General features: G+C 37.0%; 1 protein-coding gene across 1 annotated transcript; it reads left to right on the top strand.

Moving 5' to 3' along the window:
• Positions 1 to 613: 613 nt before the first annotated feature.
• Positions 614 to 20,910, top strand: Wsb1 (WD repeat and SOCS box containing 1). Its single transcript, XM_027923911.2, has 9 exons — positions 614 to 944; positions 8,970 to 9,138; positions 10,185 to 10,453; positions 12,245 to 12,376; positions 14,363 to 14,463; positions 16,714 to 16,886; positions 17,507 to 17,620; positions 18,541 to 18,648; positions 19,762 to 20,910. Exons 1-9 carry the CDS (start codon positions 905 to 907, stop codon positions 19,919 to 19,921), a joined length of 1,266 nt encoding a protein of 421 aa, XP_027779712.1. The 5' UTR covers positions 614 to 904; the 3' UTR covers positions 19,922 to 20,910.
• The last annotated feature ends 5,357 nt before the right edge of the window (positions 20,911 to 26,267 follow it).

Below are 26,267 nucleotides of genomic sequence, written 5' to 3' on the forward strand. Positions count from 1 at the left end.
CAGCGGCAGTGACTCTGACCACCAGCTCTGCTGCAGGCCTGACTACTGGGGCTGGTCAAACAAAGGCAGCCCAGCGAGGGCCCGCAGTGAGGCGCAATCTCTTCCCGGTTCCCTACTCCCTGCCACCTCGGACCTTCCAAAACCGGTTGGCTCAGATCAGCACAGTCGGAGCGGGACAGGTTGAGCACAAACAAGTGAATTCTCATCCTCTTTCATCAATGCAACCTCCAGTTCCCCAGCACATGGCGGGTTAGGGAGGTTGCAAAATTGAATTAAAATTTTAAATGTCTTTTTTGTTCTTTCGGCTCAGCCAGATTAAATTCCAAGCAATCTTTAAGCTGCGGGTTAATATGAATTACACAATTGGCTTGCCTTTTCCAAAGGCACGTCGACTTATAAATGGCAGGTTAGAGCCAGTCGGGAGGACACTTTTCAGCTTTCTGCTCCTCCGCCTCCGCACTCTTCCGACCCCACCCTACACCTCGGCTCCAGACAACGCCCGCGCGCTCCAGGCCCGGGCCGTCACGTCCCGTGCGTCTGGAGGAGGAGCCGATGGCGCTGACGTCGCCGGACCACGCCCCCGCCGCCCAGATATCACCCGTGCCGCCCGCCATCTTGTCTCAGTGTCTCGTTTGCGTCGACCGCGTCGAGGTTACTGTTATCATCTGTAGGCGGGAGCCAGAGCACAAGGGTCTTTTGTCTCTGTTAGACTCCGTAGTTTGGTCCGAGCCTTCCGGTGCTTTCCCGGGGCAGCCAGCAGAAGCCGAAGCGGCCGCCCCCGCTCCACCCCTCAGTTCCCGGACTCGGGAGGGAACGAGCTCGCATCACGCCCCTCAGCGTTCGCCTTTCCCTTCTCTGTCGTTGCATCTGCATCGTATCCCCGGAATCAGACGGTTCCCCATAGATGGCCAGCTTTCCCCCGAGGGTCAACGAGAAAGAGATCGGTGAGGAATGGGACGGTGGGTGCGTGCGCGGGAGCTGAGGAGAAGTAGGGAATCTCCAAAGGAGGTTTCAGAGGAAGCGACTCAGAGTCCGAGGGAAGAGCTCGAGTGAGCTAGCTGGGGACAAGCTCTTGAGCGAAGAGGAGGAAGTGGCCTCGCGGGTGGGTGATCGCCGAGGGGCAAATGGGACCTGGCATAGATGTGGCGCCTGCTGAGCGGGCGCGGAGGGGCTGGACTGTGGAGCGGAGCCTGGGCGCGTGCGGGCGAGCCCCGGGCAAACCTCGAGCAGAACTCCGGCTTATTGTGTGACTCAGGCGGGAACTCACCTCTGGGACCCCAGTTTGTTCATCGAAATTGGCGCAGGTCACTTAACTGGGAGGCTCAGGGCTCAGGGCTTGAGCATCAAATGGTCAGGGGAACGTTAATCTCATGGGTTGATGGCGTTTCAGGAACTCTTAGGTTCACGATGGGGAAAAAAGTAAACTTGTATGTTCTGACCTGCAGTGAAAGGGAGAGGATTCTATATGCCAACTGCTCTTTAATGAGAAAGGTGCCTGAAGAGGTGCCAACAGCCTGGAGAACGCAATATTTTAAAAAGTGATGTGATCTTAACGAAAGCGATGCAGGAGACTTTTTCAGAATTATCTTTCAAATACATATGGGAGAAGCAGAGTGGAGTGGAGTGACGGAAGAAAGACTATTGAACAGAAGAGCAAAGTCTGGAAAGGCTTTCTAAAAACTAGCCTAATGGCCCTGCTGATGCTGAACACTGGGAATTTTGACTTGATCATAGAAATAAAATCGAGTCCCACTAGTACGAATATACAGGCAAAGCCTTTATTAGGCAAAAAAAAAAAAAAGCCCTTATTAGGGACTCTTGTTGGGAAGGGAGGTACAGCTCTGACCAGAAAGTGTCAGGCTGTGGCTCACTAGAACAAAAGAAAGGAACTAGTTTTATTGGTTACTTGTAGAGGTAGGGGTTTAGGAATGTTAATTGGAAGCCTCTTTGCCCTGTGATAAGAATGAATTAAGTGAAAGCACCATGGCTGATACACTTTGCGCTCTTTGAGTGTAGACAAATGCACAAACTGAGTTAAGATGGAATCTTTTAATGGCTGTCAGGCTGTAAACCAAGGCTGAGGAATGCATTTACCCTTTGTCCCTACTATCTCACTGCCAAGCTGAAGCCGGGGGAAATCGGTATTGAAGGTTGTGGTCCAGACCTACCTAGTGGCTTCCTTTAAAGTATTTAACATTATTTAAGTTCTCTTAAAATACATGAAACAACTTTTGTGGCTGTTTGGTTGCCTTACATTGACTGAAATGCTTAGTAGACACTGAACTTACTTTACAGTGTTAATAAAAATTGGCAGTGGCCACTGAGCAGAGAGTCTTTGCATTTCCTGCTCTTGAAGTAAGTGTACTTCTTTACAAAATACTTGGAGGAGTTATTTCTAGAGAAGGAGAGAAGCTCAAGTAGCTAAAATGTCCTTTAGCTATCCTTTGTGTCTGTAAATTTCTATATCAAAAGAATCCTATTATAGAATTTTGAACTTTTTGTTCTCTTAGGGGGATAATAAGGTTGAATGGCTGATTGGGAGGTGATTTTAACCCTGGTTTTTAATAACTTGAAGATATCGAAAACACTAAATTTTTGCCCTGTTTTAATTTAAACTGTATGTTAAGACTATAATAAGTATGTTTTGACCTGAAAAATTCTTATAATCAGTTCTGTGGTTTTCTTCCCCCTCTGCTTCACCATAATACGACACATGAGTGATCTGCCTTTCATATTTATGTATTTTACATCATCTTTATAGTCCATTTTTAAAACTTTTCTCTTTCCTAAGGAATGAAGACAGCTGCTTAGCATATCTGCATAAGTAGAACCATCCATTAAGTAGCACTTTTTTGGGGGGAGCCGAACTGAGGATTGAACCCAGGGGTGCTTTACCACTGAGTCACATTCCCAGCTTTTTTTATTTTTATATTTTGAGACAGGGTCTCACTAAGTTGCTGAGGCTGGCCTTGAACTTGTGATTCTTCTGCTTCATCCTCTGGAGCTGCTGGGGTTACAGGCCTGAGCCACTATGCCTGGCTTAAGTAGCCCCCCCTTTTTGAAAAATTATTTATTTTTTATGTGGTGCTGAGGATCGAACCCAGTGCCTCACACATGCAAGACCAGCGCCACTGAGCTACAACCCCAGCTTTAAGTAGCCCTTATTAATTAAACTTTTTTTTTCCTTTTGCATTTTTGTGTCTCAAAAAGTTCCTACTAGCTTTGTGCCAAATATCTAGAATTTTAGACTTTTCTAAGCTTTAAAAAAAAAACCTAGTTGCTTGTTTTTTGGTTTTTACAGTACTGAGGACTGAACCCAGTGGCACTCTACCACTGAGCAATACCTCCAACCCTTTCATTTATTTTTAAATTTTGAGACAGAGTGTTACTAAGTTGCCAAGGCACTTGCCATCTTCCTGCCTCAGTCTCCTCAGTAGCTGGGATTACAGGCATGTGGTACTGTTCCTGACTTTTTTCTTCCTTTTTTGAAGTATCATTTGGATACAAGGTTAAATATTTTTTGTTGTTGTTGTAGATGGACACAATACCTTTATTTTTCATTATTTTTATGTGGGTCCTGAGGATCGAGCCCAGTGCCTCACACACACTAGGCAAGCATTCTACCACTGAGCCATAACCCCAGCCCTGTGTAGTTTTATATCTGTGAATAAAATTCGAAGCTTCCTTGTTTTTTTTTTTTTTTTGGTGGTACTAGTGATTGAACCCAGGGTGTCTTCCCACTGAGCTACATCTCCAGCCCTTTATTTATTTATTTTTTTATTTTGAAACAGGGTATTGCTAAATTGCTGAGTCTGGTCTCAAATTTGTGATCTTTCTGCCTCAGTCTCGTGAGTGGCTACGATAACAGGCATATACCACTGTATTTTTGGCTTCTGGGGTACTAATTGTAGCTATACCAAGTTTGGCTTCTTAAGTACATACCGAAAGTAGAGGCAAAATTCCATGAATGATTGAAGAATTCTGTATGACTGGGGCTTAACTGCCTTGAGCTGCTGCCATCTTTCACAAGGTATTACCACAGATCTTCCCTTTTTGGTTATGAAATTGTAGGGAGGAATGTGAAGAAGGAGCTATATCTGGTTTGCTTGGTTCAGTGGTGACTCATATGTTACTACTCTACAGATATTACTAATGTAGGGTTCTGTCTTATGGTGGATTATTCATAGCATGCAGCTTTTCCCATATACAAGGTCATTAAATGATATTATTCAGGCTGAGGTTGTAGTTCAGTGGTAGAGCTCTTGCCTAGCAGTCATGAGACACCGGGTCTGATTCTCAGCATCAAATAAATAAATAAATAAAATTAAATAAAGGCATTTTGTGTCCATCTACAACTAAAAAAAAAAAATTTTTTTAATGATGTTTCTTAGGATGCCAACATTAAACAGTTCCAGGCAATACAAATTTTTTCCCAGTGCACTTTAGTATGAACCTTGTAATAGGTTTATAATATTGTACTGGTTAACTATCTAAGTGCTTAAATTATTTGATTAAAGTGCAGAGATCATTTTATATATCTCTTAATTGGCAAGAAATGAAGTATTATTTTACAGTGTCACACATTTATTTGACAGTTTTGTGGGTTGGTGGATACTGAGGATCCAACTCAGGGTGGGTGCTTTACCCCTGAGATACATCCCCAGTCTTTCTTTTTGTTTTAAGATAGGATCTCCCTTAGTTGTTCAGGCTGGCCTTGAACTTGGAATCCTCCTGCCTCAGCCTTATGAAATCTCATGTATGGTGGCAGTTTTTATAATGGCACAATTTCTTGAGTTTCTGTATGTTTGAGAATAAATTAGCTTATTATTTCATGGGATTTACTATTTGAGCCATTTTTTCCATTTTTCAATTTATTACCACTTTATCTTTTTTTTTTTAAATTTTTTCTTTCTTTCATTCTTTTTTTTTTTTTTTTTTTTTTTTGTGTGTGTGTGTGTGTAGCAGGGATTGTACCCAGGGGTATTTAACCACTGAGCCACATGTTCAGTCTTTTTAAATTTTATTTATTTAAAAAAATTTTTTAGTTGTAGGTGACACCATATCTTTATTTTTATGTGGTGCTGAGGATTGAACCCAGTGCCTCACACATGCGAAGCGGCGCTATACCACTGAGCTACAGCCCCAGCCCTATTTTTTATTTTGAGACAAGATTTTGCCAAGTTGCTGAGGCTGGCTTTGAACTTGTGATCCTCCTGCCTCAGACTCCCAAGGTGTTAGGATCACAGCTGTGCACCCCACACTCTACTACCATTCTTTATACAATGGAGTTCATGATTATGGCCAAAAGAAAAAAAATAGAATGACTTTAAAACATGGCCTAAAAAAATGAATCTTTTTTTTTTTAAGAGAGAGAGAATTTTTTTAATATTTATTTTTTAGTTTTTGGCAGACACAACATCTTTATTTGTATGTGGTGCTGAGGATCGAACCCGGGCCGCACGCATGCCAGGCGAGCACGCTACCGCTTGAGCCACATCCCCAGCCCTAAAAAAATGAATCTTGTGTGGGAAATTTAGTTTAACTGGGGACTTTCTCTTTTAAAGATAATGATTCCATATTTTCAGTTGAATTTTAAAACTTGCATCCCTTATTTGTAAAGTTGGCTTTTTTTCTCCTAAAATGTATGGATTTTAAAAGATTGGTTTGGTTACACAGAAAGTTGATTTAAAAAAAAAATTAGGCAGAAATTGCAAATTTAGAGGTCAGGCATGTAAAGAAAGGACCTAGTGAAATGACCATGTAAGACTATGAGCTTAGGAAAATATAAGAAAACCTGGAACAGCATGCCCTTCCTAAAGTCATTTGTGTATTTAAAAAATCTTTCTGCAAACGTCTGAGTATTACCACTATGTAAATTTTCTATTAAGAAGGTCCAGTGACTGCCAGTATAATTAATGTCATCTTATGCTCTATAAATACAGATGGAGTAAGTGGGGGGCTTCATTACCTTGATTAAACCACACCTGAGGGGGCTGAGGTTGTGGCTCGGACGTAGAGCATGCACCTAGCATGTGTTGGGCACTGGGTTCAATCCTCAGCATCACATAAAGTAAAATAAAGACATTGTGTCTGCCTGTAACTAAAACATAAATATTTAAAAATAAATAAACCATACCTGAGGTATGGTATGTAGTTTTTGGTTCTATTTTTAATGAGGGCCACTATCAGCTGGAATTTAATCCAGAAAACTGATGAAATTAAATGAAGAATGGATTTGAAACTAATCAAAGGAATGATTGAAACTAGAAATTTCATCCTGATGAATAAGACTCATGTCTGTATTTTGTATGTCATGTATGTCATTTGGGATCAGGGTTTTAGGTTTATTCTCTTAGGTCAGAATCAGAACTGGATGGAGTGGGTAGAAGGAAGACTTGAGTCATTAAAAAGAAAAATTTCAGAGCTGTGGCTGTGGCTCAGTGGTAGATCACTTGCCTAGCAGGTGTGAGGCACTGGGTTCAATTCTCAGCACCACATATAAACAAATAAATAAAAAGTCCATCAATAAATTTAAAAATATTTAAAAAGAAAAAGAAACATTTCTGCCAGACTTGGAGGCACACGCCCCTATTCCAGCAACTCCAGAGGGCCTCAAGGCAGGAGAAATCTCTAGTTAAAAGCCATCCACAGCAACTTAGTGAGACCCTGTCTTAAAATAAAAAAATAAAAAAGGACTGGGGGTGTGGTTTAAGTACCCTTGGTTTCAAAAGAAAAAAAAAAAGGAAGAAAGAAAAAGAAAAAATTTCTGATAATCTCGCTACAACAAAAATAGAATAATCCTACTGATTTGTTAATGTATCTAGGAAATTTGGCAGGGAACATTTAAATGACTTAAGAACCAGAGTTTATACATGTGCTTTCATATTTGTTCAGTAAATATTTACTGAACTCCTATGTCAGGTGCTATACTAGCTATTGATGAAGCACACATTCAGATTGGAAGTGCCACTGAACATTTGTGCACAGGTATCTGTTCTAACTACAGGAGTATTAGTGGTTTTGGTGCTGGGGATTGATTGGGGGCGCTTTATTACCAAGCTATGTCCCCAGTCTTTGTGTTTTGTTTTTGTTGTTGTTTTTTGAGGAAGGGTTTTGCTAAATTGCTGAGGTTGGCCTCAGCCCTCTTGAGTGGCTGGAATTATAGGTGTGTGCCATAATACACAGCTATAAGTGGTGTTTAGTTGATCTGCAGTATATAAGATTATATTAAAGTTCAGCTGTTGGAATGTTTAAGCCAAAATCATATAAAAACACATTGCAGTATGCTGTAGAGTTGACCAGACAACCAGCCTATAAGAAAACAGGAAAAATGGTAAAATTTGGAAACAAGACAAATCCAATACAGTATTGGTATCATGCCAAGAAAGAAAGTCCTTTTCCAAAATTGAGGAAATTTCAGCTGAGTTTGCATGAATACACTGCAATAGAATCATGTTTATCTGCCTTTTTGTTAAATGTGGAAGTGATATTATCCTTGGATGCCAGCTTCTGTTACATATGCAAAACTTAAGTAATGTTAACGAAATTAAAAATGTATAAAATTTTTCGCTTGTGTGTGTGTGTTTTTTTTTGTGTGTGTGTATTTTGTTTTGGTACTGGGGATTGAACTTGGGCACTTGACCACATCCTCAGTCCTATTTTGTATTTGATTTAGAGACTGAGTCTGAGTTGCTTAGGGCCTTATGCTTTTGCTGAGGCTGGTTTTGAACTCTTTTTTAAAAAATATTTATTTTTTAGTTGTAGTTGGACACAGTACTTTTATTTCACTTATTTATTTTTATGTGGTGCTGAGGAGCGAACCCAGGGTCTCACACGTGCAAGGCGAGCGCTCTACCGCCGAGTCACAGCCCCAGTCCATGGTTTTGAACTCTTGATCCTCCTGTCTCAGCCTCCCGAGCTGTGGGACTACCGTGCCTGGCTCACCTCTATTTAAAAACCAAAACAATAACATTTTTATGTCACTTTGAGGCCCATTAGGAAGTTTCTTGAGGATCAGTATTTGAGAATCACTAGTGTATATAATGCCTCCTCCCCCACATGCTAGGCTCTACCCCTGAGCTACATCCCCAGCCCTTTTTTTATATTTTATTTAGAGTTGCTTAGGGCCTCACTAAATTTCTGAGGCTGGCATTGAGCTTGTAATCCTCCTGCCTCAGCCTTCTGAGCCTCTGGGATTACAGGCATACACCATCACCCCTGGCAATTTGTGGTTCTTGAATGCTAGAAAACATAATTTGGAAGATATTTATCTTGTAAAGTAACTTTTAATAATATTTTGCAATTTAAATGTTAGTAACTTGATGAAATCAAAATACAATATAAAGTTGAGATCTTAAGTAATCGCTAGCCTGAATTGATCACTACATTATTACTTGATCAGTTACTTTCATTGGAAAAAAAATTTTTTTTGTAGTGTCAGATATTGAACCCAGGGGTACTCTCCCACTGAGCTATACCCTCAGTATTTTTATTGATTGATTGATTGATTGATTGATTGATTTGAGACAGAGTCTTCCTGGGTTGTTCCAGGCTGGCCTTGAATTTGTGATTTTCTTTGCTCAGCCTTCCAAAGTTTATAGGTGACAGGCATGTACCATTGCGCATGGCTTCGTTGAAACTTTCTGGAGTGCGGGGGGAAACCTGGCACTGGGAAATTTTAGGACAATCACTTTATCAAAACTGAACAATAGTTATTTTTAAGGGGATTTCACACTGAAAAATACTTCTGCTTGGTGGGTGAACAGCAGATTTCCCTATGCCTGTCTAAAGAAAAAGAAGGGCTGGGGATATAGCTCAGGTGATGTGCTTGTCTTGCATGCACAAGGCCCTGGGTTCAATCCCCAGCACCAAAGGGAGGAAAAAAAAAATCAGTGAATCCCAAAGTCATGTGAAAGTAGACTCAAATTCATTGTTGATCATAAATGACATCTTATGTTCTTTCTTTTTAGTGAGATCCCGTACTATAGGTGAACTTTTAGCTCCAGCAGCTCCTTTTGACAAGAAATGTGGTCGTGAAAATTGGACTGTTGCTTTTGCTCCAGATGGTTCATATTTTGCTTGGTCACAAGGACATCGTACAGTAAAGCTTGTTCCGTGGTCCCAGAGCCTTAAAAACTTGTAAGATTCTTTTTTCTTTTTTGTATCTTTTCTCTCTTAATGTAGAGTAATAAAAACATTTTGATATTTTTTGATATTTATTGATATTTTTTATAGACAGTGTTATAAATGTGTTTTAATCTTAGGCTATGTGAAGAATTGTCTGGCCTTAGTTATACATTGTAAAATATTTATGTCTTTACTTTTAAATGTACTTATGATACCTCTGTTGGGCTTGTGTTTGTATATTTGTTGAAAAAAATTTTTTTTTAACTATCATACTAAATTTGATCTTTTCCTGCCTTTTGGGTCTAATAAGCCATCATGGTTACATTCATTAATACCCTTATTACATATTACTTTAAGCCTAAAGGAATGGGAAACTGATGATTATGGTTTGAGGTGTTTGGGTTTTGCTAAGGTAGTTTTCTAATATTGACTTAATAATATCTTAAGTTCCATTGTCGCAGGTATGGAATACCTATTAAAAACCTAAGTTGTGCAACATGTACCACTTATGATAACTTTTGAAATAATGTTTTTAGTGTTCTACCCTTTTGAGAAAAATACTAGGTGAAAGATTAGAGCATTTAAAAAAAATATATGTGAACTATATATATAGGATATATTTTCTCTAGATTACAGTTTTCAAACTCTGTTAATGTACCTGTGTCCCTTTTGTTAAAATAGTCACATAATGGAAAACTTGGAACTTAATGGGTTAAATTACTTGAATTTTTTTGTTTGTTTATACTTCTGCTATTAGGTTAAGGGAGTCCCAGTTGAGATAGCGGTTTTGAGGAAAATTTGGGAGGCAAATGAGTTATAAATTGCTTTATTATTGAACTTTTCCTTAGCCACTGAGCATTTATATTAATGATCTGAATTTACTCAGTCATTCCCTTGTAGTTCAAATAACAACTTTCCCTCTTCCTATGTATAGGATTCTGTTGTGAATCATTATCAGTATAGTCAATATTGAAGTTATTTTAACAAACACTTATAATTGATATCTATGGGAGGTTGGAGTAAATAATAATTCAGTTTTATTCTGGCTTTTCCTTCAGTCTCTTGCATGGCACCAAGAATGTTACTAATTCAAGCAGTTTAAGATTGCCAAGACAAAATAGTGATGGTGGTCAGAAAAATAAGCCTCGTGAACATATTATAGACTGTGGAGATATAGTCTGGAGTCTTGCTTTTGGGTCTTCAGTTCCAGAAAAACAGAGCCGCTGTGTAAATATAGAATGGCATCGATTCAAATTTGGACAAGATCAGCTACTCCTTGCAACAGGATTAAACAATGGTCGTATCAAAATATGGGATGTATATACAGGTATGGATTCATAGTGTTTTTTTTGTGTGTGTGTGATGTGCTATCTTTTTTTAAATTTTTTAATTTTTTTGGATCCATAGTTTTAAAAGCAAACTTGATTATTTTATGATGCAGGGCACTACTCAGAGGCATTAATAAGCAAGAATTTATGTTATGAGTATTTTATAATTGCCCTGAATAGCATCCTCAGCTCATGGTTTTAATTTAGGAAAACTGTGGAGTTCACATTGGTCCATAATTCCTCAGAGAATATTGCAATAGGGGGCTGGGGATATAGCTCAGTTGGTAGAGTGTTTGCTTCACATGCACAAGGCCCTGGGTTCAATCCCTAGCACCACAAAAAAAAAAAGAGAGAGAATATTACAATAGAAAGGACATGTCTAGGGAGTGTTTAGTTAATTATCATTTATATACTAGTAATTTAGTTCATGATTCAAATAGCAAGGTGTTTTCTTACATACTTTCTCAATGACAGTTTAGAAGCTTTCAAGGCAAATCAGGTTTTAACAATCATTATCTAACCCTTGAAAAGTTTTAGTGACTGTTTATCTAAAGTCTAAGCAGGTAGGTTGAGAAGTTAAGTTCTTTGGACAATTAAAAAGAAATGTTTTGTTCATTACCTAGAACAGTTTCTGGAATATATTATGTGCTCAGGAATGTAAAAGAATTTAAAAATGCAGATTAAAGCAGGGCATATCTTGGAACACAGCAAGTGATTCTAACATTGAATGGGGATAATGAAACAAAATTTGAGTTATTGAAAAAAATTCAGTGTAAGTAAGCACATAGATTTTCTAGAAATTCTAGAAAACAAAACCATTAACAAGAATAGATAAGTAAAATACATTTTCCCACTGTGTTCTAAAATTAAGATTGTGGAATAATATATCTTTTGGAGAGTTTGATAGTCCATTAGTAATCAAAAGGCAAACAAATACAAACAAAGGAAAAGTGATTTTGTATTTTAAAATTATACCATACAGTGCTTGGGTTGTGGCTCAGCAATAGAGTGCTCGCCTAGGACATGTGAGGCCCTGGGTTTGATCCTTAGCACCACATATAAATAAATAAAATAAAGGTCTCCAATTACAACTAAAAAATAAATAATAAAAAATTTTTAAAAAATTATACAAAGATTTACAAAGTGATGATAATATTTTGTCTGGTCTCTACCCCCACCCCACCCCCACTACTGGTGATTAAGCCCAGAGCACTCTCTCACTGAGCTACATCTTCAGTTCCTTGGTCCTTTTTATTATTATTAGGGAGACAGGGAAGTTGCCAAGGCTGGCCTCAAATTTGTCTTGTGGTTTTTCTTTTTTGGTAGTGCTGGGGATTGAACCCAGGGCCTTGAGCATGCAAGGCAAGCAGTCTACCAGCTGAGCTATATCCCCAGCCCTGGCCTCAAATTTATGATTTTTCTTGCCTCAGCTTCCCAAATTAGCTGGAATTACAAGGGTGTGCCACCATGGCTACCTGCAGAGACCTTCCTTTTTATTAAATTAACTTGATCCAGAAATTTGCTTAGATTTTGGGAATTCCCTTTTAATTATTCTAATAAAGTTTGGCTTGATTATCCTGAGAATGATCCATTTTGAAACACTATAAGTAGCTATTTCTTACAGGTAACAATAATAGTACTAACAAATAAATATTTAATACTTGGTAAACCAAGGAGATGTCTCAAGAATTTCTATTCATATTTTCAAAGTAGTTAGCAACCTGTTTTTCAAAAGTGGAAGCTGATAAAATGTATTAATATTGTCTTTTTTTCCCTCCCATCACATTTAGGAAAACTCCTCCTTAATTTGGTAGACCATACTGAAGTGGTCAGAGATTTAACTTTTGCTCCAGATGGGAGCTTGATCCTAGTGTCAGCTTCAAGAGATAAAACTCTTCGAGTGTGGGACCTGAAAGATGATGGTATGTCTTTATTTCAGGATATGAAAAATGATAGTGTTTTGATATTGCTATTGAAAGATATTGGGAACATTGGGGGCATTCAGCTTTAAAAATGGTATCTGATCAAAGTTTCCTTTTCTCTATTTACTCTTTGGTCTCTTTCCTGTAAACATCAAAGAAACATAAATGTGAGCCAGAATAGGAGCCAGCAGTTACGATAAGTGAATACTCTGATACTATTTAGAAACTAACCACACAGATCTATATCAACTATTTTGAAGACAAAATCTGGATCATTTTAGGGTTATACATAACAGGTCTGTGTTAGTTATTTCCTTTTATTTCAGGGAGGGTTATTAATATCCTACATTGCTTAGTGAAAAGTAGACCATGAAGCAACAAATTTAATAATCTAAAAAAAATTCAGATTAGAACATGATTTACATACCAGAATTTATAACACTAAATAAAGCATAGGATAAGAAAGAAATTATGAGCTGGGGTTGTGGCTCAGTGGTAGAGCCCTTGTCTAGCATGTGTGAGGTCCTGAGTTCAATTCTCAGCACTGCATATAAATAAACAAAATGAAGGTCCATTGACAACTTAAAAAACTATTTTTAAAAAATTATTTTATTAAAAAGTCAAAATATTTTATCCTCAAACATAATAAAAAGGTATGTGGTGTCAAGTACCCAGCATTTTCTAAAGCTTGTATTTGTGATGCCTACAAAGTTTTGGAGTGGCTACCTCTTCTTAGCCCCATAATTTCAGCATGAGTACACATGGTTTTGTGTGGTGCTGGGGGTTGAACCCAGGGCCTCTTACTTGCTAGGCAGACACTCTTGCACTGAGTACATCCTCAGCCCATGAAAATACATTTTAAACAAACAAACAAAAAACTTTTATTTTAATAGAATCTGCTGGTGCTCTTAACAGATTCAGGCGGGAAGTGACAAACTTACCTAAGAATAATAGAGTTTAAATTGAGAATGTAGTAGGAAACAAACCCCTCAGATTTAGAGCCACTCCAGCTGATGGATAGTAACCATTCCATGATAAAATACGCTGACATTACCATATCATGAAGTACCTCCTGCATTTTATCAATTCTAATTGCTCAGCTGTTGAGGAACAGAAATAAAACTATATGACCATATAGCTGTGTGCTGCAGGTATAATATAAGCAAGGACTTTGGAGTGGAATGTAGGTTATTCAAAATAAAGGGATGAAAGGCATTTTGAAGATGTCTTTTAAACTTGGTGTGTTCAATCGTTTCATTTGTAGAACAGGGAAACTGGACTAAAAGAATTTTATATTTTACAGATGAAGGGTCACAGACATTAAAGGATTGGACAGTAAATATTTTTGGTTTGTGGATCATGCTGTCTCTGCTGTAGTAATGTAACAGGAGGAGAGATGTCTCTGGAGAAGGGTCCTAGTAGTTCTCAGAGAAGAAGGGGAATTCAACTCGAGACCACCAGAGTTCTTGGCATATGTGACAGAAAAAGAATTTCAGCATGAGACAGACAGTTTATTTAGGAAGGTAGTTATAAATTGAAGGGAGAATGTGGGCTATTTTGAGAGAGAAGCCCTGCCTTTTGCTGGGGTTCCAATATTTACAGAAGGGATGTGTCAGGGGCCAGGCTGGAGGTGGAGCTAGGGTGCCCAATTTCGTGCCAGTTTTCCCTGCACTTGCCTGGCATGGGCCATCTGTTGCTTAAGATATATAACAGCTTTCTGCATCTTAGTGGCTTGTGAGAGTCAGTATTTTTCTCTCTTCATTCTGAATTCCTATCTCAATAGCACAACATAAACAAATGTGCAAGATTATACTTTAGTAAAATTTAATTTATAAAAATAAGTGACAGTATATATTACTAACTTCTGTTATGTATACATTGCTTTCAGCTGTACAAGTTTGTGATACTGTGATTTACTGCCATTTTTGAAATGCTGTTCATTTGAAGTGCATTCTAGGGTTGACATAGATACTTCTTTTTGTTCAGGAAACATGATGAAAGTATTGAGAGGACATCAGAACTGGGTGTACAGCTGTGCATTCTCTCCTGACTCTTCTATGCTGTGTTCAGTTGGAGCCAGTAAAGCAGTATGTGTCAAAGTTCTTGTACATTCATTGTGAATTGGATTATAATAATGTGTGCATAATCATTTTAAATCTAAGTAAGCTGTTAAGTCTGTGCTCGGTGTCATGAATATCTTCAATATTTTATTTCATCATGGGGAGAATTTGAAGGAAATTAAATTAAAGTTTTAAAAGTTAATTATTGTGAAGTGAGAAGTTGGATTGCTCTTAGAGATATTTATGAAATGAGGGGTATGTCAAGTTTATTTTTCTTAAGATTTAGGAAAGTTTTTATGCTATAGAAGAGAGCTAGTCCATATCTTAAGGCATTCTCTTGCTAATAATTTTCTTCTCTGTTGTTCTATTTTTTTGTCCAGTTTGCTGTTTTTAAAGTTTTGAGTCCCAGCTGGTCCTGGACATTTAACTGAAAAAAAAAGTTACTTAAAAAACATAATAACGAAAAAAATAATAATAAAAACAGCACTCAAATAAAAACAATCCTCTAGTGAATTATAGAAGCAATTTGATATTGTCTGTCTTATAGCATATCTATAGACAGTTTTAAGTTACATGACTCTTCAGAAGGGTATGCTTCTTTATAATGATCTGTTCTAGTTGTTTACCACCACCTCTGAGTTAGTATAGCTAGAGAGATCTTAATAGCTATATTTATGAAATGGTTGAAGTCCAAATACATGTGACGAAATCAGTAGACTCTGAATTAATGGGGGGGCTGGAGGCTAGTTAAAATGCATTTTTATTAGCCAAGAGATTTGTTAAAATGATAGTTGCAAATTAGAACAAAATGCGCAGTTCTTTTAAAAATCATAGAAGAACAAAGCTAGATGTTTACATTGCTATTTTAGGCTGTGTGTTTTCCATATGCTTCTTGCTTTCCCTGTCACAGGTGGTGGCAGCAATATTGGTGTGATTGAGGTTATGCTGGCACCACTCGCACACAGGCGCACAATGGTGTTAGCTGGGCAGAAAGAGTGGCATCTCTGGCTACCGGGCTGGGGGCGACCTTTACCATAGGATGAAGTAACCTTGCATTCGGCTGCAAGGTGTACTGTACGTACACAGGTGCTGGTCGATGTCCACTTTCTGCTTTTCTTTCTTTCTTTTTTTTTTTTTTTTTCTTTTTTAAAGTAATCTTCCCCACAGTGAAATTTACTGACTCCTTTGAGTAAATTGATCTTCCAGTATGGTGAAAAGAGGAGTCTGACAAGTGAAACCAATTTAATGTAAAGTAATTGGCTTTCGGATGGTTTCTCTATTTTTTTGGAATTCTTTAAGATGCTAGAGATACCTTAAGTATTTAATGCAATTTAAAATTGTACTTACTTTCCTTTGGAGTAATGTCTTTTGTCTGTGCAGAAAAAAAGTAGTAAAAAGGATTGCTTTACTCCAAAAGGAGGAGAGATTGTCTTATTAGGATGTTATAAAATCTCCAAACTTATGCTTAATATGACAAGCTGAAGTAAACATTAGAATCCAATTTAGAGCTATTCTGCACAGTCTTAACTACTGATGTTTAAAATCTAAAGTGTATGTGAACTTGTTCTTAAGTAATTTAACTGTTTTATATTGAAAATGACTAATGATAGTAGTCGGTTTGGGAAAAGTAAGATTGGTAAATCTTAATTCACACAGTTGTTGTAATTATATTATTTTCATAAAATAGCATTTTCATGTTGTAATGTGGTTTAACATTCTTGTTGTTTGCCAAAGAAATTTCATTTGGCTGTGAAAATTCTCTTTGCTTGCAGTATCTGTTTCTCTTCCTAGGCTCACGTTGGTGACCCAAGCCTATTGTAAACAAGTGATTATCTCAAAGGGAGATGCCAATGGAGTAACAATTTGTTAACCTTACGTTTTCTGTCTGTATATTTTTTAAAAATTTGGTAGTTTCTGAAAAAAAAAATAAAAGAAAGGGTTGGTAGTATTTAACCCTATTTATTTCTGTATATTTTAGTTAATTTTTTAAATAAGTGAATTTCAGTAACTTTGTGGTTAAATTGCATTGCCTTTATTTTTATGCTTAGGCTTATTTTTTTAATTAACATTTAACAGAAACATTTGAAATAGAATTTTGCATGTCTGCTTTAATTAACTTAAAGATTGATTTTTAATCTATGACACTGAGCATATTCTTTAAATTACTCATAATTTATAATGTTTAATATAATTAAATTTAGCAGTTTTAGTTTAAGATGTATCATTTTGTCCTCTGTGTGTCTGAATGAAGCTATAATATTTGTCTTTTTATTGCAGGTTTTCCTTTGGAATATGGATAAATATACCATGATTCGGAAACTAGAAGGACATCACCATGATGTTGTAGCTTGTGACTTTTCTCCTGATGGAGCATTACTGGCTACTGCATCTTATGATACTCGAGTATATATCTGGGATCCACATAAGGGAGACATTCTGATGGAATTTGGGTAGGTTGAGCATGAACTATTTATTGTGTAGTCCATTGGTAGTTATCACTATAGTTTTTAAAATGTTAATGTGAATAATTTGAATTGCTAATATATGAAATATAAAATTAGTCTGTCATAAATTAAAATTTTGCTGTTTAAACTTTTTTGAATAATGCAGAGCTTTAAATATAAATTCCCAAAATAAGTTTGGCTCTCATGATATAGGTCTTCCTATTTAACAGTACCCAACTCTGTAGAAATGATAATTATAGTGTTTTTTTTTTTTTTGGTGTGTGTGTGTGTGTGTGTTGCTGGGGATTGAACCCAGGGCCTTGTGCTTGCTAGGCAAGCACTCTACCAACTGAACTATAACCCCAGCCCCTAGAGTTTTTGTGTTAGGGAAAAATAGCCAGAACCAAAGTTGGGCTTTAATTGTAGTGTTTTAAACCATATTATGGAAAAAAAGATTAGTAATTGTTTCAGGTTCTCTTTCATTTAATTCAGCTATATCAGCTCTACTCAGTCTTCTCAGTTGTATTTATTAAGGCTACTTTAAAGCTTGTATGTACTTTGTACCTTGGCAGTTTTGTTGCTTGAAGTTTCTGTGATAGTCACTGAAAACATGTATTTGACTTTAGGCACCTGTTTCCCCCACCTACTCCAATATTTGCTGGAGGAGCAAATGACCGATGGGTACGAGCTGTATCTTTTAGTCATGATGGACTGCACATTGCAAGCCTTGCTGATGATAAGTAAGTGTGTGAATTACAGCTTAACTTTCTTATTACTTCTTAAATATTTCCTTTCATTCATCTACTTCATGAAAACACTCAAGTCATAAAAGAATATTGGTCATATTATCTATAAACAGTATCCATGTAAACTAATGATAATGCATGCCTTTCTTGTTCCTTGTTTGATGAGACAAACCAGGCAGATTTTTAATCAGCTTTTAGCTCAGTTCACAGAGGTTTTTTTTTTTCCCTTAAAGTAATATCTTATAAAGGGTGAAGCAAAAGGAAATTTCTAAAGTAAAATAGTAAAAGCAATAATTTGTATCCACTGCTATTTAGGCTAGAAGATGAAATGTCCCATGAAAAGGATATGCTACTTATTGATAAGCAGAAACTAGTCACAGCCTTTCCATTTTCTTACGGTTTATTAATGTAGAGTTCATGGATATAGCTTTGAGTAGTTTTTTCACAGCATGTCATAAAGCTAATCATTATCTTTGCAGAATGTTAACAAACATAACGAGAGGAGTTCTTACCAACAACCATTGTTTTCCTGTTTACTCAGATTCTGAATGTAGTTCTCTGCTGTATTTCTAGACAAACTCTACCTGAGTGAAAAGGCTTTACTTGGAAAGGCATTAAAACAGATTCTGATTATGTTTAGAGTCTGAGAAAGTAAGGAGAAAAGCTTGTGATGTTGTAAACATTACAAGTCTCAATACTGGGATGGGAAGGCAGCCATGCAGTGTAGTCTCTTTGGAGTCGATCAAGATCATCAACTCCTAGAGGTCATAAAATATTTTATTATTGCCCATTGGTGTGATTTGTGTATGTGTTTTGTTACATGTGATGCAATGACATTTCTCTCTGAATTTTAAGTTTTCTTTTACCTTGAATTTTCTACTAGATACTCATTACATAACATATTTTCCTTCTAGAATGGTGAGATTCTGGAGAATTGATGAGGATTATCCAGTACAGATCGCACCTCTGAGCAATGGTCTTTGCTGTGCCTTTTCTACTGATGGCAGTGTTTTAGCTGCTGGGTAAATATGTATTTCTCTTTTCTTAAAAAGGCAAATAAGAGCTGATTATGTAACTCTTTGTGGTAAAGTACTTGCATAGCATGTGTAAGGCCTTGGGCTTGAGCCTCAGTATCACCAAAAAAAAAAAAAAGGTTGACATAGCATCACACTGTATGTAATCCCAGTGACTGGGGAAGCTGAAGCAGGAGGATTGCAAATTGAGGCCAGTCTCGGCAACTGAGACCTTGACTCAAAAAAATAAAAAGGGATAGATATAAAGCCCAGTGATAAAGTGCCCCTGGGTTCAATTGCCAGTACCACAAAAGTGGAGGTGATGCAAGCTAAGGTGGCTTTTAGGTAGAACAGCCACCTTTACTGATTTACTGTTGTCAGTAAATCTCCCGTAAATGCTTTGTTTGTTACTGGGGATTGAACTCGGGCACTGACAACTGAGCCACATCACCATCCCTTTATATTTTTGTTTTTTTAATATTTTTGTTTTTCATCTTTTTTATTGTTTGTTTTTTATTTATTTTTATGTGGTGCTGAGGATCGAACCCAGTGCCTCACATATGGGAGGCAAGCACTTTGCCACTCAGCCTCAGCCCCAGCCCCTCACCAGCTCTTTTTAGTATTTTTTTAGAGACAGGGCCTCACTGAGTTGCTTAGCACCTTGCTCTTGCTGAGGCTGGTTTTGAACTGGTGATTCTCCTGCCTGAGCCACTCGTGCCACTGGGATTACAGATGTGTGCCACTGTGCCTGGATCTAAATGCCTTTTTTAATATATATATATATATATATATATATATATATATTTATTTATTTATTTATTTTTTAGTTGTAGTTGGAAACAATACCTTTATTTTACTTAATTAATTTTATGTAGGCCTTGCACGTGCTAGGTGAGTGCTCTACCACTGAGTCACAACCTCAGCCCCATAAATGCTTTTTATACTACAGTTATTGCCTTGTCATTTGAGTACATGATTGGTTGGTTCTTAATTAGGTTTTAAGGTGTCATTTGTGATTCAGTATATACAACCTCAAATGGTAGTTGTTTGAGCTCTAGGGACATATGCAATACATATACTTGGGTGACTGAATTTATGCTTTTTTTGTTTGTTTCTGTTTAGGACACAAGATGGAAGTGTATATTTTTGGGCTACACCAAGGCAAGTTCCTAGCCTTCAACATTTATGTCGAATGTCAATCCGAAGAGTGATGTCCACCCAAGAAGTCCAGGAGCTGCCAATTCCTTCCAAACTTTTGGAGTTTCTTTCCTATCGTATTTAGATGACTGTCTTTCCTAGTACTAGAAATTGACAGAATATACTTTACAAATCTCAAGCTTTAGTGACTTCAAATATCTGGTTTTAAAGGTTTGAAAGAATTATTTAATTTGATACATTATGTGCTACATTTTCATAATTTGAGCTTCTAAAATATTATTTATAGACTGTAGGAGAAATTCTGAACATGTAAATTTTTTAAGATTAACTGTGAAAACATATACATACATGTATATATTTAGACATAAGCTGCTATGTGTTAAATGGACCCTTCCTTTGCTTTTTTAATTTTTAGTTCAGACCTGTATATATTGCTTCCATAGAGCTACAAAAGTATTTTTGCTGTAAAGTAGAAAGCTTTTTTTTGTTTTTTTTAATTTTGGGATACTGAGTTAGATGATAAATATTGAGTATTGAGGCTGAATTGCCTCATACACAATGAATTTGGTTGGAGGGATGTGTATTTCAGACTGACCTACAAGTGAAACAGTTTTTGTGTATGGAAAAGGATTTTGTTTTCTTTAGGGATGGTATCTGAGAGGAGGAGTTTGAATGTGACACTATTAAAAAGAAGAAGAAAGAAAAAAACAGAATATAACTTAAAAGCGTATCATTTTCTTGCCTAAATACTGCTGTGAGCCTTAATGTAAAAAACAGCTTGCCACCTCACCCCTGTGCTATAAAGTATTATACATTTTAGTCAATTTGAAATATCCCTCTACTGTATTATTGGTAGATATTTTGTTTGTATTAAGGGACAACTATTTTAAGACCTTTTTTTTTTTTTAAATAATGTTCTGTGTTTCTGCAGAGGATAATATTGGTGACTTGCCAAAGAGAAGCAATATCTACTTTTACCTTCTGGTATTTATCTTATCTGCAGATAATAAGAATGTATGCATTATATAAAATGCTTGATTATATATTTTTGTTGAGTTTTTTTTTTTAATTAAAGTCTTGTAATAAACCAATGTATTATGATAATTTCTTAAATACGTTGCAAGGTTTTGTCTGTTTCCATTTAAGATTGATAAAGCAGCACAAGCAAATCCAGCAAAAAAGGTGACAGAAATAGTATAAGACTAGGGCATTGCTTTGTTTTTTTTTTTTTTGAGATGGGGGTCTCACTATGTTACCCAGGCTATTCTTGAATTTGAAGACTCAAGTGATTCTGCCTTAGCCTCTGAGAGCTGGTGCCACAGCTGCGGATTTGCTCAGCTTTACTTATTGCTTTAGAGTTAATTCAGTGCCTCAGGAGTGTAGCAACTTGTATGTTGTTTTAAGAAAACTCTTGTGGTAATGCTTACTTTCAAAGCATAGAAAAGCTCTAGAGTAAAGGAAAATGACTATTAAGGAAAAGAAAAATGTGATCCTTTAGGGGAACTAACAGACTTATAATAGGAAATCTCTCTGCTTAAGGTAGATAAAATAAAACTCTAGTAGTATGGGTCTTTTGAGAAGGCAAAAAAAGAAAAAGAAAAAAAACTTTAGCTGTGTATAATATTTTTTTTTTCCTGCTACCTTTCCTATCCTCTACCATCCCCCCTCCCTCCTAGCTGTGTATAATATTAAAGTCTTGTTTCCACTGAGAAATGTTGGAACAACTTACAGTTCTGTTAGCAGATTTTAAAAATTATCTAGTAGGTTATGAATTTGAAAGCCAGGAGAAAATCTGCCCAAGTAACTTCTTGAATGTTATCTATATTTTTACAAAGAGCAGCACAAAAGGTATCTAATCTTTCAGTCTCTTATGACTTCTTAAAAAATTTTTACTTTATAATATATCTGCTCTATAATTTTAAAAGAGGATACCACTACTTATTCTCCACAGCATTAGATTATTTACTTTCTACACCAACAAACCTAATCAAGTTAAAGATAGTTGATTGGAAGATATATTGTTTGTTTAAGATGTCCAGAGTTGTTTGCAACTGAATTAACTATTTACTTTCCACAACAACATATTCAGTCATTTGATCAGATGATATATTTCTTCTGAGATGTTCATAATTCTAATTTTTTTGTGAAAACAAAAAAAAATAGTGCTTATATGAAAATAAGATTGAAAAATATAAGTCAATAGAAACATGCTTGAATTTTTCATTCCCTTAAGGGAGGAAGATATAGGATAGTGATACTTTAGATTGAATGACCAAAGGAAGATGTGGAGGGTTCTTGACTTGGATCAGATTGCAGCTGCATGATTTTAAATTGTTTCTCTTATATTCTTCACCACAAGCATGTTATTTGAACAGGCAAGATATCATTTTAGTTCAGATTTGATTTCCTGTTTGGTACCTGATGCGCGGTGCATTTGAATGCAGGGAAATGTTTCTTGTACTCAGCAAACCAGCCACCCTTTGAATGAAATCACCTTAACTGCTATAACTTGATCTTGGGTTGCTAAATTTTAAGTTGATGATCCTTGAAGTTCCCTGCCTGTTTTGTGATTGAGATAAAGTTGGATTTGACTGGTTTGCACTGCCCTCAGGACAGCCAGGCTGAACAAGGCCTGAGAGACACTAGCATGTTTCCTGGTGGAGGCAGTGACAGGCAGAGAACTTGGCTGTCATCCAGCCAGCACAAGGATAAGAAAAAAATATAAAGCATAAGTTAAACATTGTCTCATGAGCCAGAAACCACCGAGACAGTGAATCCAGCTTCCAGCTTCATCAGAAGGAAGTTTTTTTTGTTTTTTTGTTTTTTTTGGTGGTGCTGGGGATCAAACCCAGGGAATTGTGCTTGTGAGGCAAGCCCTCTACCAACTGAATTATATCCCTAGCCCTTGTAGATGACATTTTATGCAGTAAGTTCTCACTAAGTTCTGGCCTAAGTACATTTTAACTAGAATATATAAATTTTATAAAAAAGTACTACAATTACATAGGAGTTCATTATGTATGTCAGATAAAATCAGATAAAGCATCACTTGGAAAATACTGGATTGTTTGTTTTTAAATCCTTTCCTTGGTGTAGGGTTGTGGCACAGTGGTAGAGAACTTGCCTAGCATGTGTGAGGCACTGCATTCAATTCTTAGTACCATATATAAATAAAGGTCCATCAACAACTTAAAAATATTTTAGGGGCTGGGGTTGTGGCTGAGTGGTAGCGTGCTTGCCTACCATGTATGATTCATTGGGTTCGATTCTCAGCACCACATACAAATAAATAAAGATCCATCAACAACTTAAAAAAAAAAAAATATATATATATATATATATATATATATATATTTATTTAAAATCCTTTTCTCTCAAATTATTGGCAGTAAATGCCACCTAAAGAAATGTTCATCATAATCTTGGCCTGTGTTTCTGTAAGGTATTTGGAAGGAGTGACTATTAGATTAAAATGCCCTTTGCTCAGTAAAGCTTGCCTTTAACCAAAAGCAAAAATCTGGTCTGAACCAGGTGTAAGTGGTATATAGTTGGGTATACCCATTTTGTCATTTGATATTTCTACAGGTTTAACAGTTGAAGAAGCAGAAAAGGATTGATGTAGCTGAAATTGAGGAAGGAAAATTTTTAAAATTTTTATTAACTCCAGCATTATTTATTACTATTAGAGACTGCAGTTATTGTTATATGATAGCAGAAATCAGGAATCTTTCCCTGTAGTCCCACAAAGGGAAGCTGCTCTTTTGGTTTGAAAGTAAACCCTAGGCTTTTGTTAGGAAAACCTATAGTGCAATGTTGCCTACCATTTACTTTGATAATTATTTTTGTTTTAAATGAGGCCGGAGTACTGTGAGTCTTTAAAAATTGTTCTTCAAAATAGTGTAAACTCCTTTCTGGGTTATACAGACAGTTGCTGGGTAGATTTCCTTGCCAGAAGTATTTTTCATGTAAAGTTAGGGTGGCCTTTGTGCAAGTTTGTGGTTCTCAAACTCTCAAAGCCTTTTGTGACAGTTCCTAATGAGCAACTGTATGTGAGACCCCCTTCCTTCATAACCTCTTCGGGTTTTCTTTTTTTTTTTTCTGTACCAGGGATTGAACTCAGGGGCACTCAACCACTGAGCCACATCCCCATCCCTGTTTTGAATTTTATTTAGAGACAGGGCCTCACTGAGTTGCTTAATGCCTTGCTTTGCTGAGGCTGGCTTTTAACTCGAGATCTTCTGCCTCAGCCTCCTGAGCTGCTGGGATTACAGGCATGTGCCACCGTGCCCAGCCCTCTTAGGGTTTTCTGGAGAGGGTACAGGGAATTGAACTCGGGGACATTCAACCTCTGAGCCACATCCCCCAGTCCTTTTTAATATTTTATTTAGAGACAGGGTCTCAAATTGAGTTGCTTACGGCCTCAGCCTCCGGAGCTGTTGTAGATTACAGGCATGCACCACCACCTCTTAGGTTTATTTGCTTATTTTTGTAAGAGTTGACAATAAGTATTCCATTTTGATTCTAACAAGGCTCACATTTGTTTCTCATTTGCTTTTTTGAATATTAATTGACATTTCTTTGTAATTTTTCTGTTGGCTTTTTAGATTTTTTTATTATACTTATAGTGGCTGCCCTAGTATTTTTAAAAATATATATCAGTTTTTCTGAGTTCACTGATGGTTGTCAATGTACGACTGCACATAAATATAGAAAGTTTGCAAGCAAAAAAAAAAAAAGGGTAAACTATAGAAATCTGGTGTAAGCCAGGAAATAAGAGATGAACTGTCTACTCTCTAATAAATTTGTTTATGCTTTCCAATTGTTGATTAATAAGGAAATGTTGCCAGTGCACTAGTGCACACCTGTAATCCCAGCTATTTCGAAGGGTGAGGTAGGAGGATTGCAAATTGGAGGCCAGCTTTAGCAATTTAGCCAAGATGCTGTCTCAGAAATTAAAAAGAGGGGCTGGAGTTGTGGCTCAGTGGTAGAGTAATTGCCTATCCCTGGGTTTCATTCTCAGCACCACATATAAATAAATGAATGAATAAAATAAAGGTCCATCAACATCTAAAAATATACATAATTTTTAAAATTAAGAATTATGTAAAATAAGAGATTAAGGATGATGAATATTAAAAATGTGGAGAAAAATAATATAAAACATCCAGAAATGAGGCTAATACAAAATGGAAACCGTAAAGAAGTTTGCACTAAGCTAAGTATTTGGCTCTACACAAAATGGGAAACCCTGTAGATTCTATGTATTGTAGTCTCCATCTCATAGCTATTATTAAGGGAAAAGACAGTTAAAGTTTTACTATGTTACAAATGAATGTTGTCCACTCCATCATTCATATGTGAAACTAAACACTTTAGGGAATGTGTTGGTATTGGGAGGCGGGGCCTTTGGAAGGTAATAAAGTCATGAGCCTTCATCATGGGATTAGTGCACTATAAAAAGGATTTCAGTCGAGCATGGTGGTGCACATCTGTAACCCCAGTGGCTCCGGAAGCTGAGGCAAGTGGATCATGAATTCAAAGCCAGCCTCAGCAAAAGCAAGGCATTAAGCAACTCAGTGAGACCCTGTCTGTAAATAAAATACAAATAGGGCTGGGGATGTGGCTCGGTGGTTGAGTGCCCTTGAGTTCAATCCCTGGTACCCCCTCACCTCCACCAAAAAAGACTTCAGCTGGGTACATTGGTTAGTACACCTGTAATCCCAGCAGCTTGGAAAGCTGAGGTAGGAGGATTGCAAGTTCAAAGGCAGCCTGAGCAACTTAGCAAGACACCATCTTAAAAAAATAAATAAATAAATAAAACAAGCTGGGGTTGTGGCTCAATGGTTAAGCGCCCCTGGGTTCAATTTCAGTACCAGTTCAATTTCAGGGAGCTCCACTCTTATTTTATTTTTTTTTTTTATATTTTATTTACATTTTAGTTTTTGGCAGAGACAACATCTTTGTTTGTGGTGCTGAGGATCGAACCCAGGCCGCACGCATGCCAGGCAAGTGCGCTACCACTTGAGCCACATCCCCAGCCCCCACTCTTATTTTTACAGTGAGGATAAAATTAGATGGGGACAGAAAAGGGTCCTCACTATGCTGGGCTTATTGACACCATGCCTCTAACCCTAGGCTGAGGTTAGAGGTTAGAGGATTAAAAGTTCAAGGCCAGCTTGGGCAACTTAGAACTGTAGCTCTGCTGTAGAGTGCTTACTTAGCATGTGTGAGGTACTGGTTTTAATCACCAATACTGGCAAACAGAATACCCCAACCATGTTGGCACCCTAATCTCATACTCCAGACCTCCAGAACTGAAAGTTTATAAGCCATCCAGCTGATGGTACTTTGTTGTGACAGTTCCAATAGACGATCACACTAGAGGGCCAGCTGGTATGCCTCCTTAATTAGATGTAAGCTGGGCTAAAGCATAGAAACCCACTTCTATATGTTCCACACCAAACTCTTCA

The sequence above is a fragment of the Marmota flaviventris genome, chromosome 17 (genome assembly GCF_047511675.1).
Source record: "Marmota flaviventris isolate mMarFla1 chromosome 17, mMarFla1.hap1, whole genome shotgun sequence".
In the NCBI taxonomy this organism is placed as follows: Eukaryota; Metazoa; Chordata; class Mammalia; order Rodentia; family Sciuridae; genus Marmota; species Marmota flaviventris.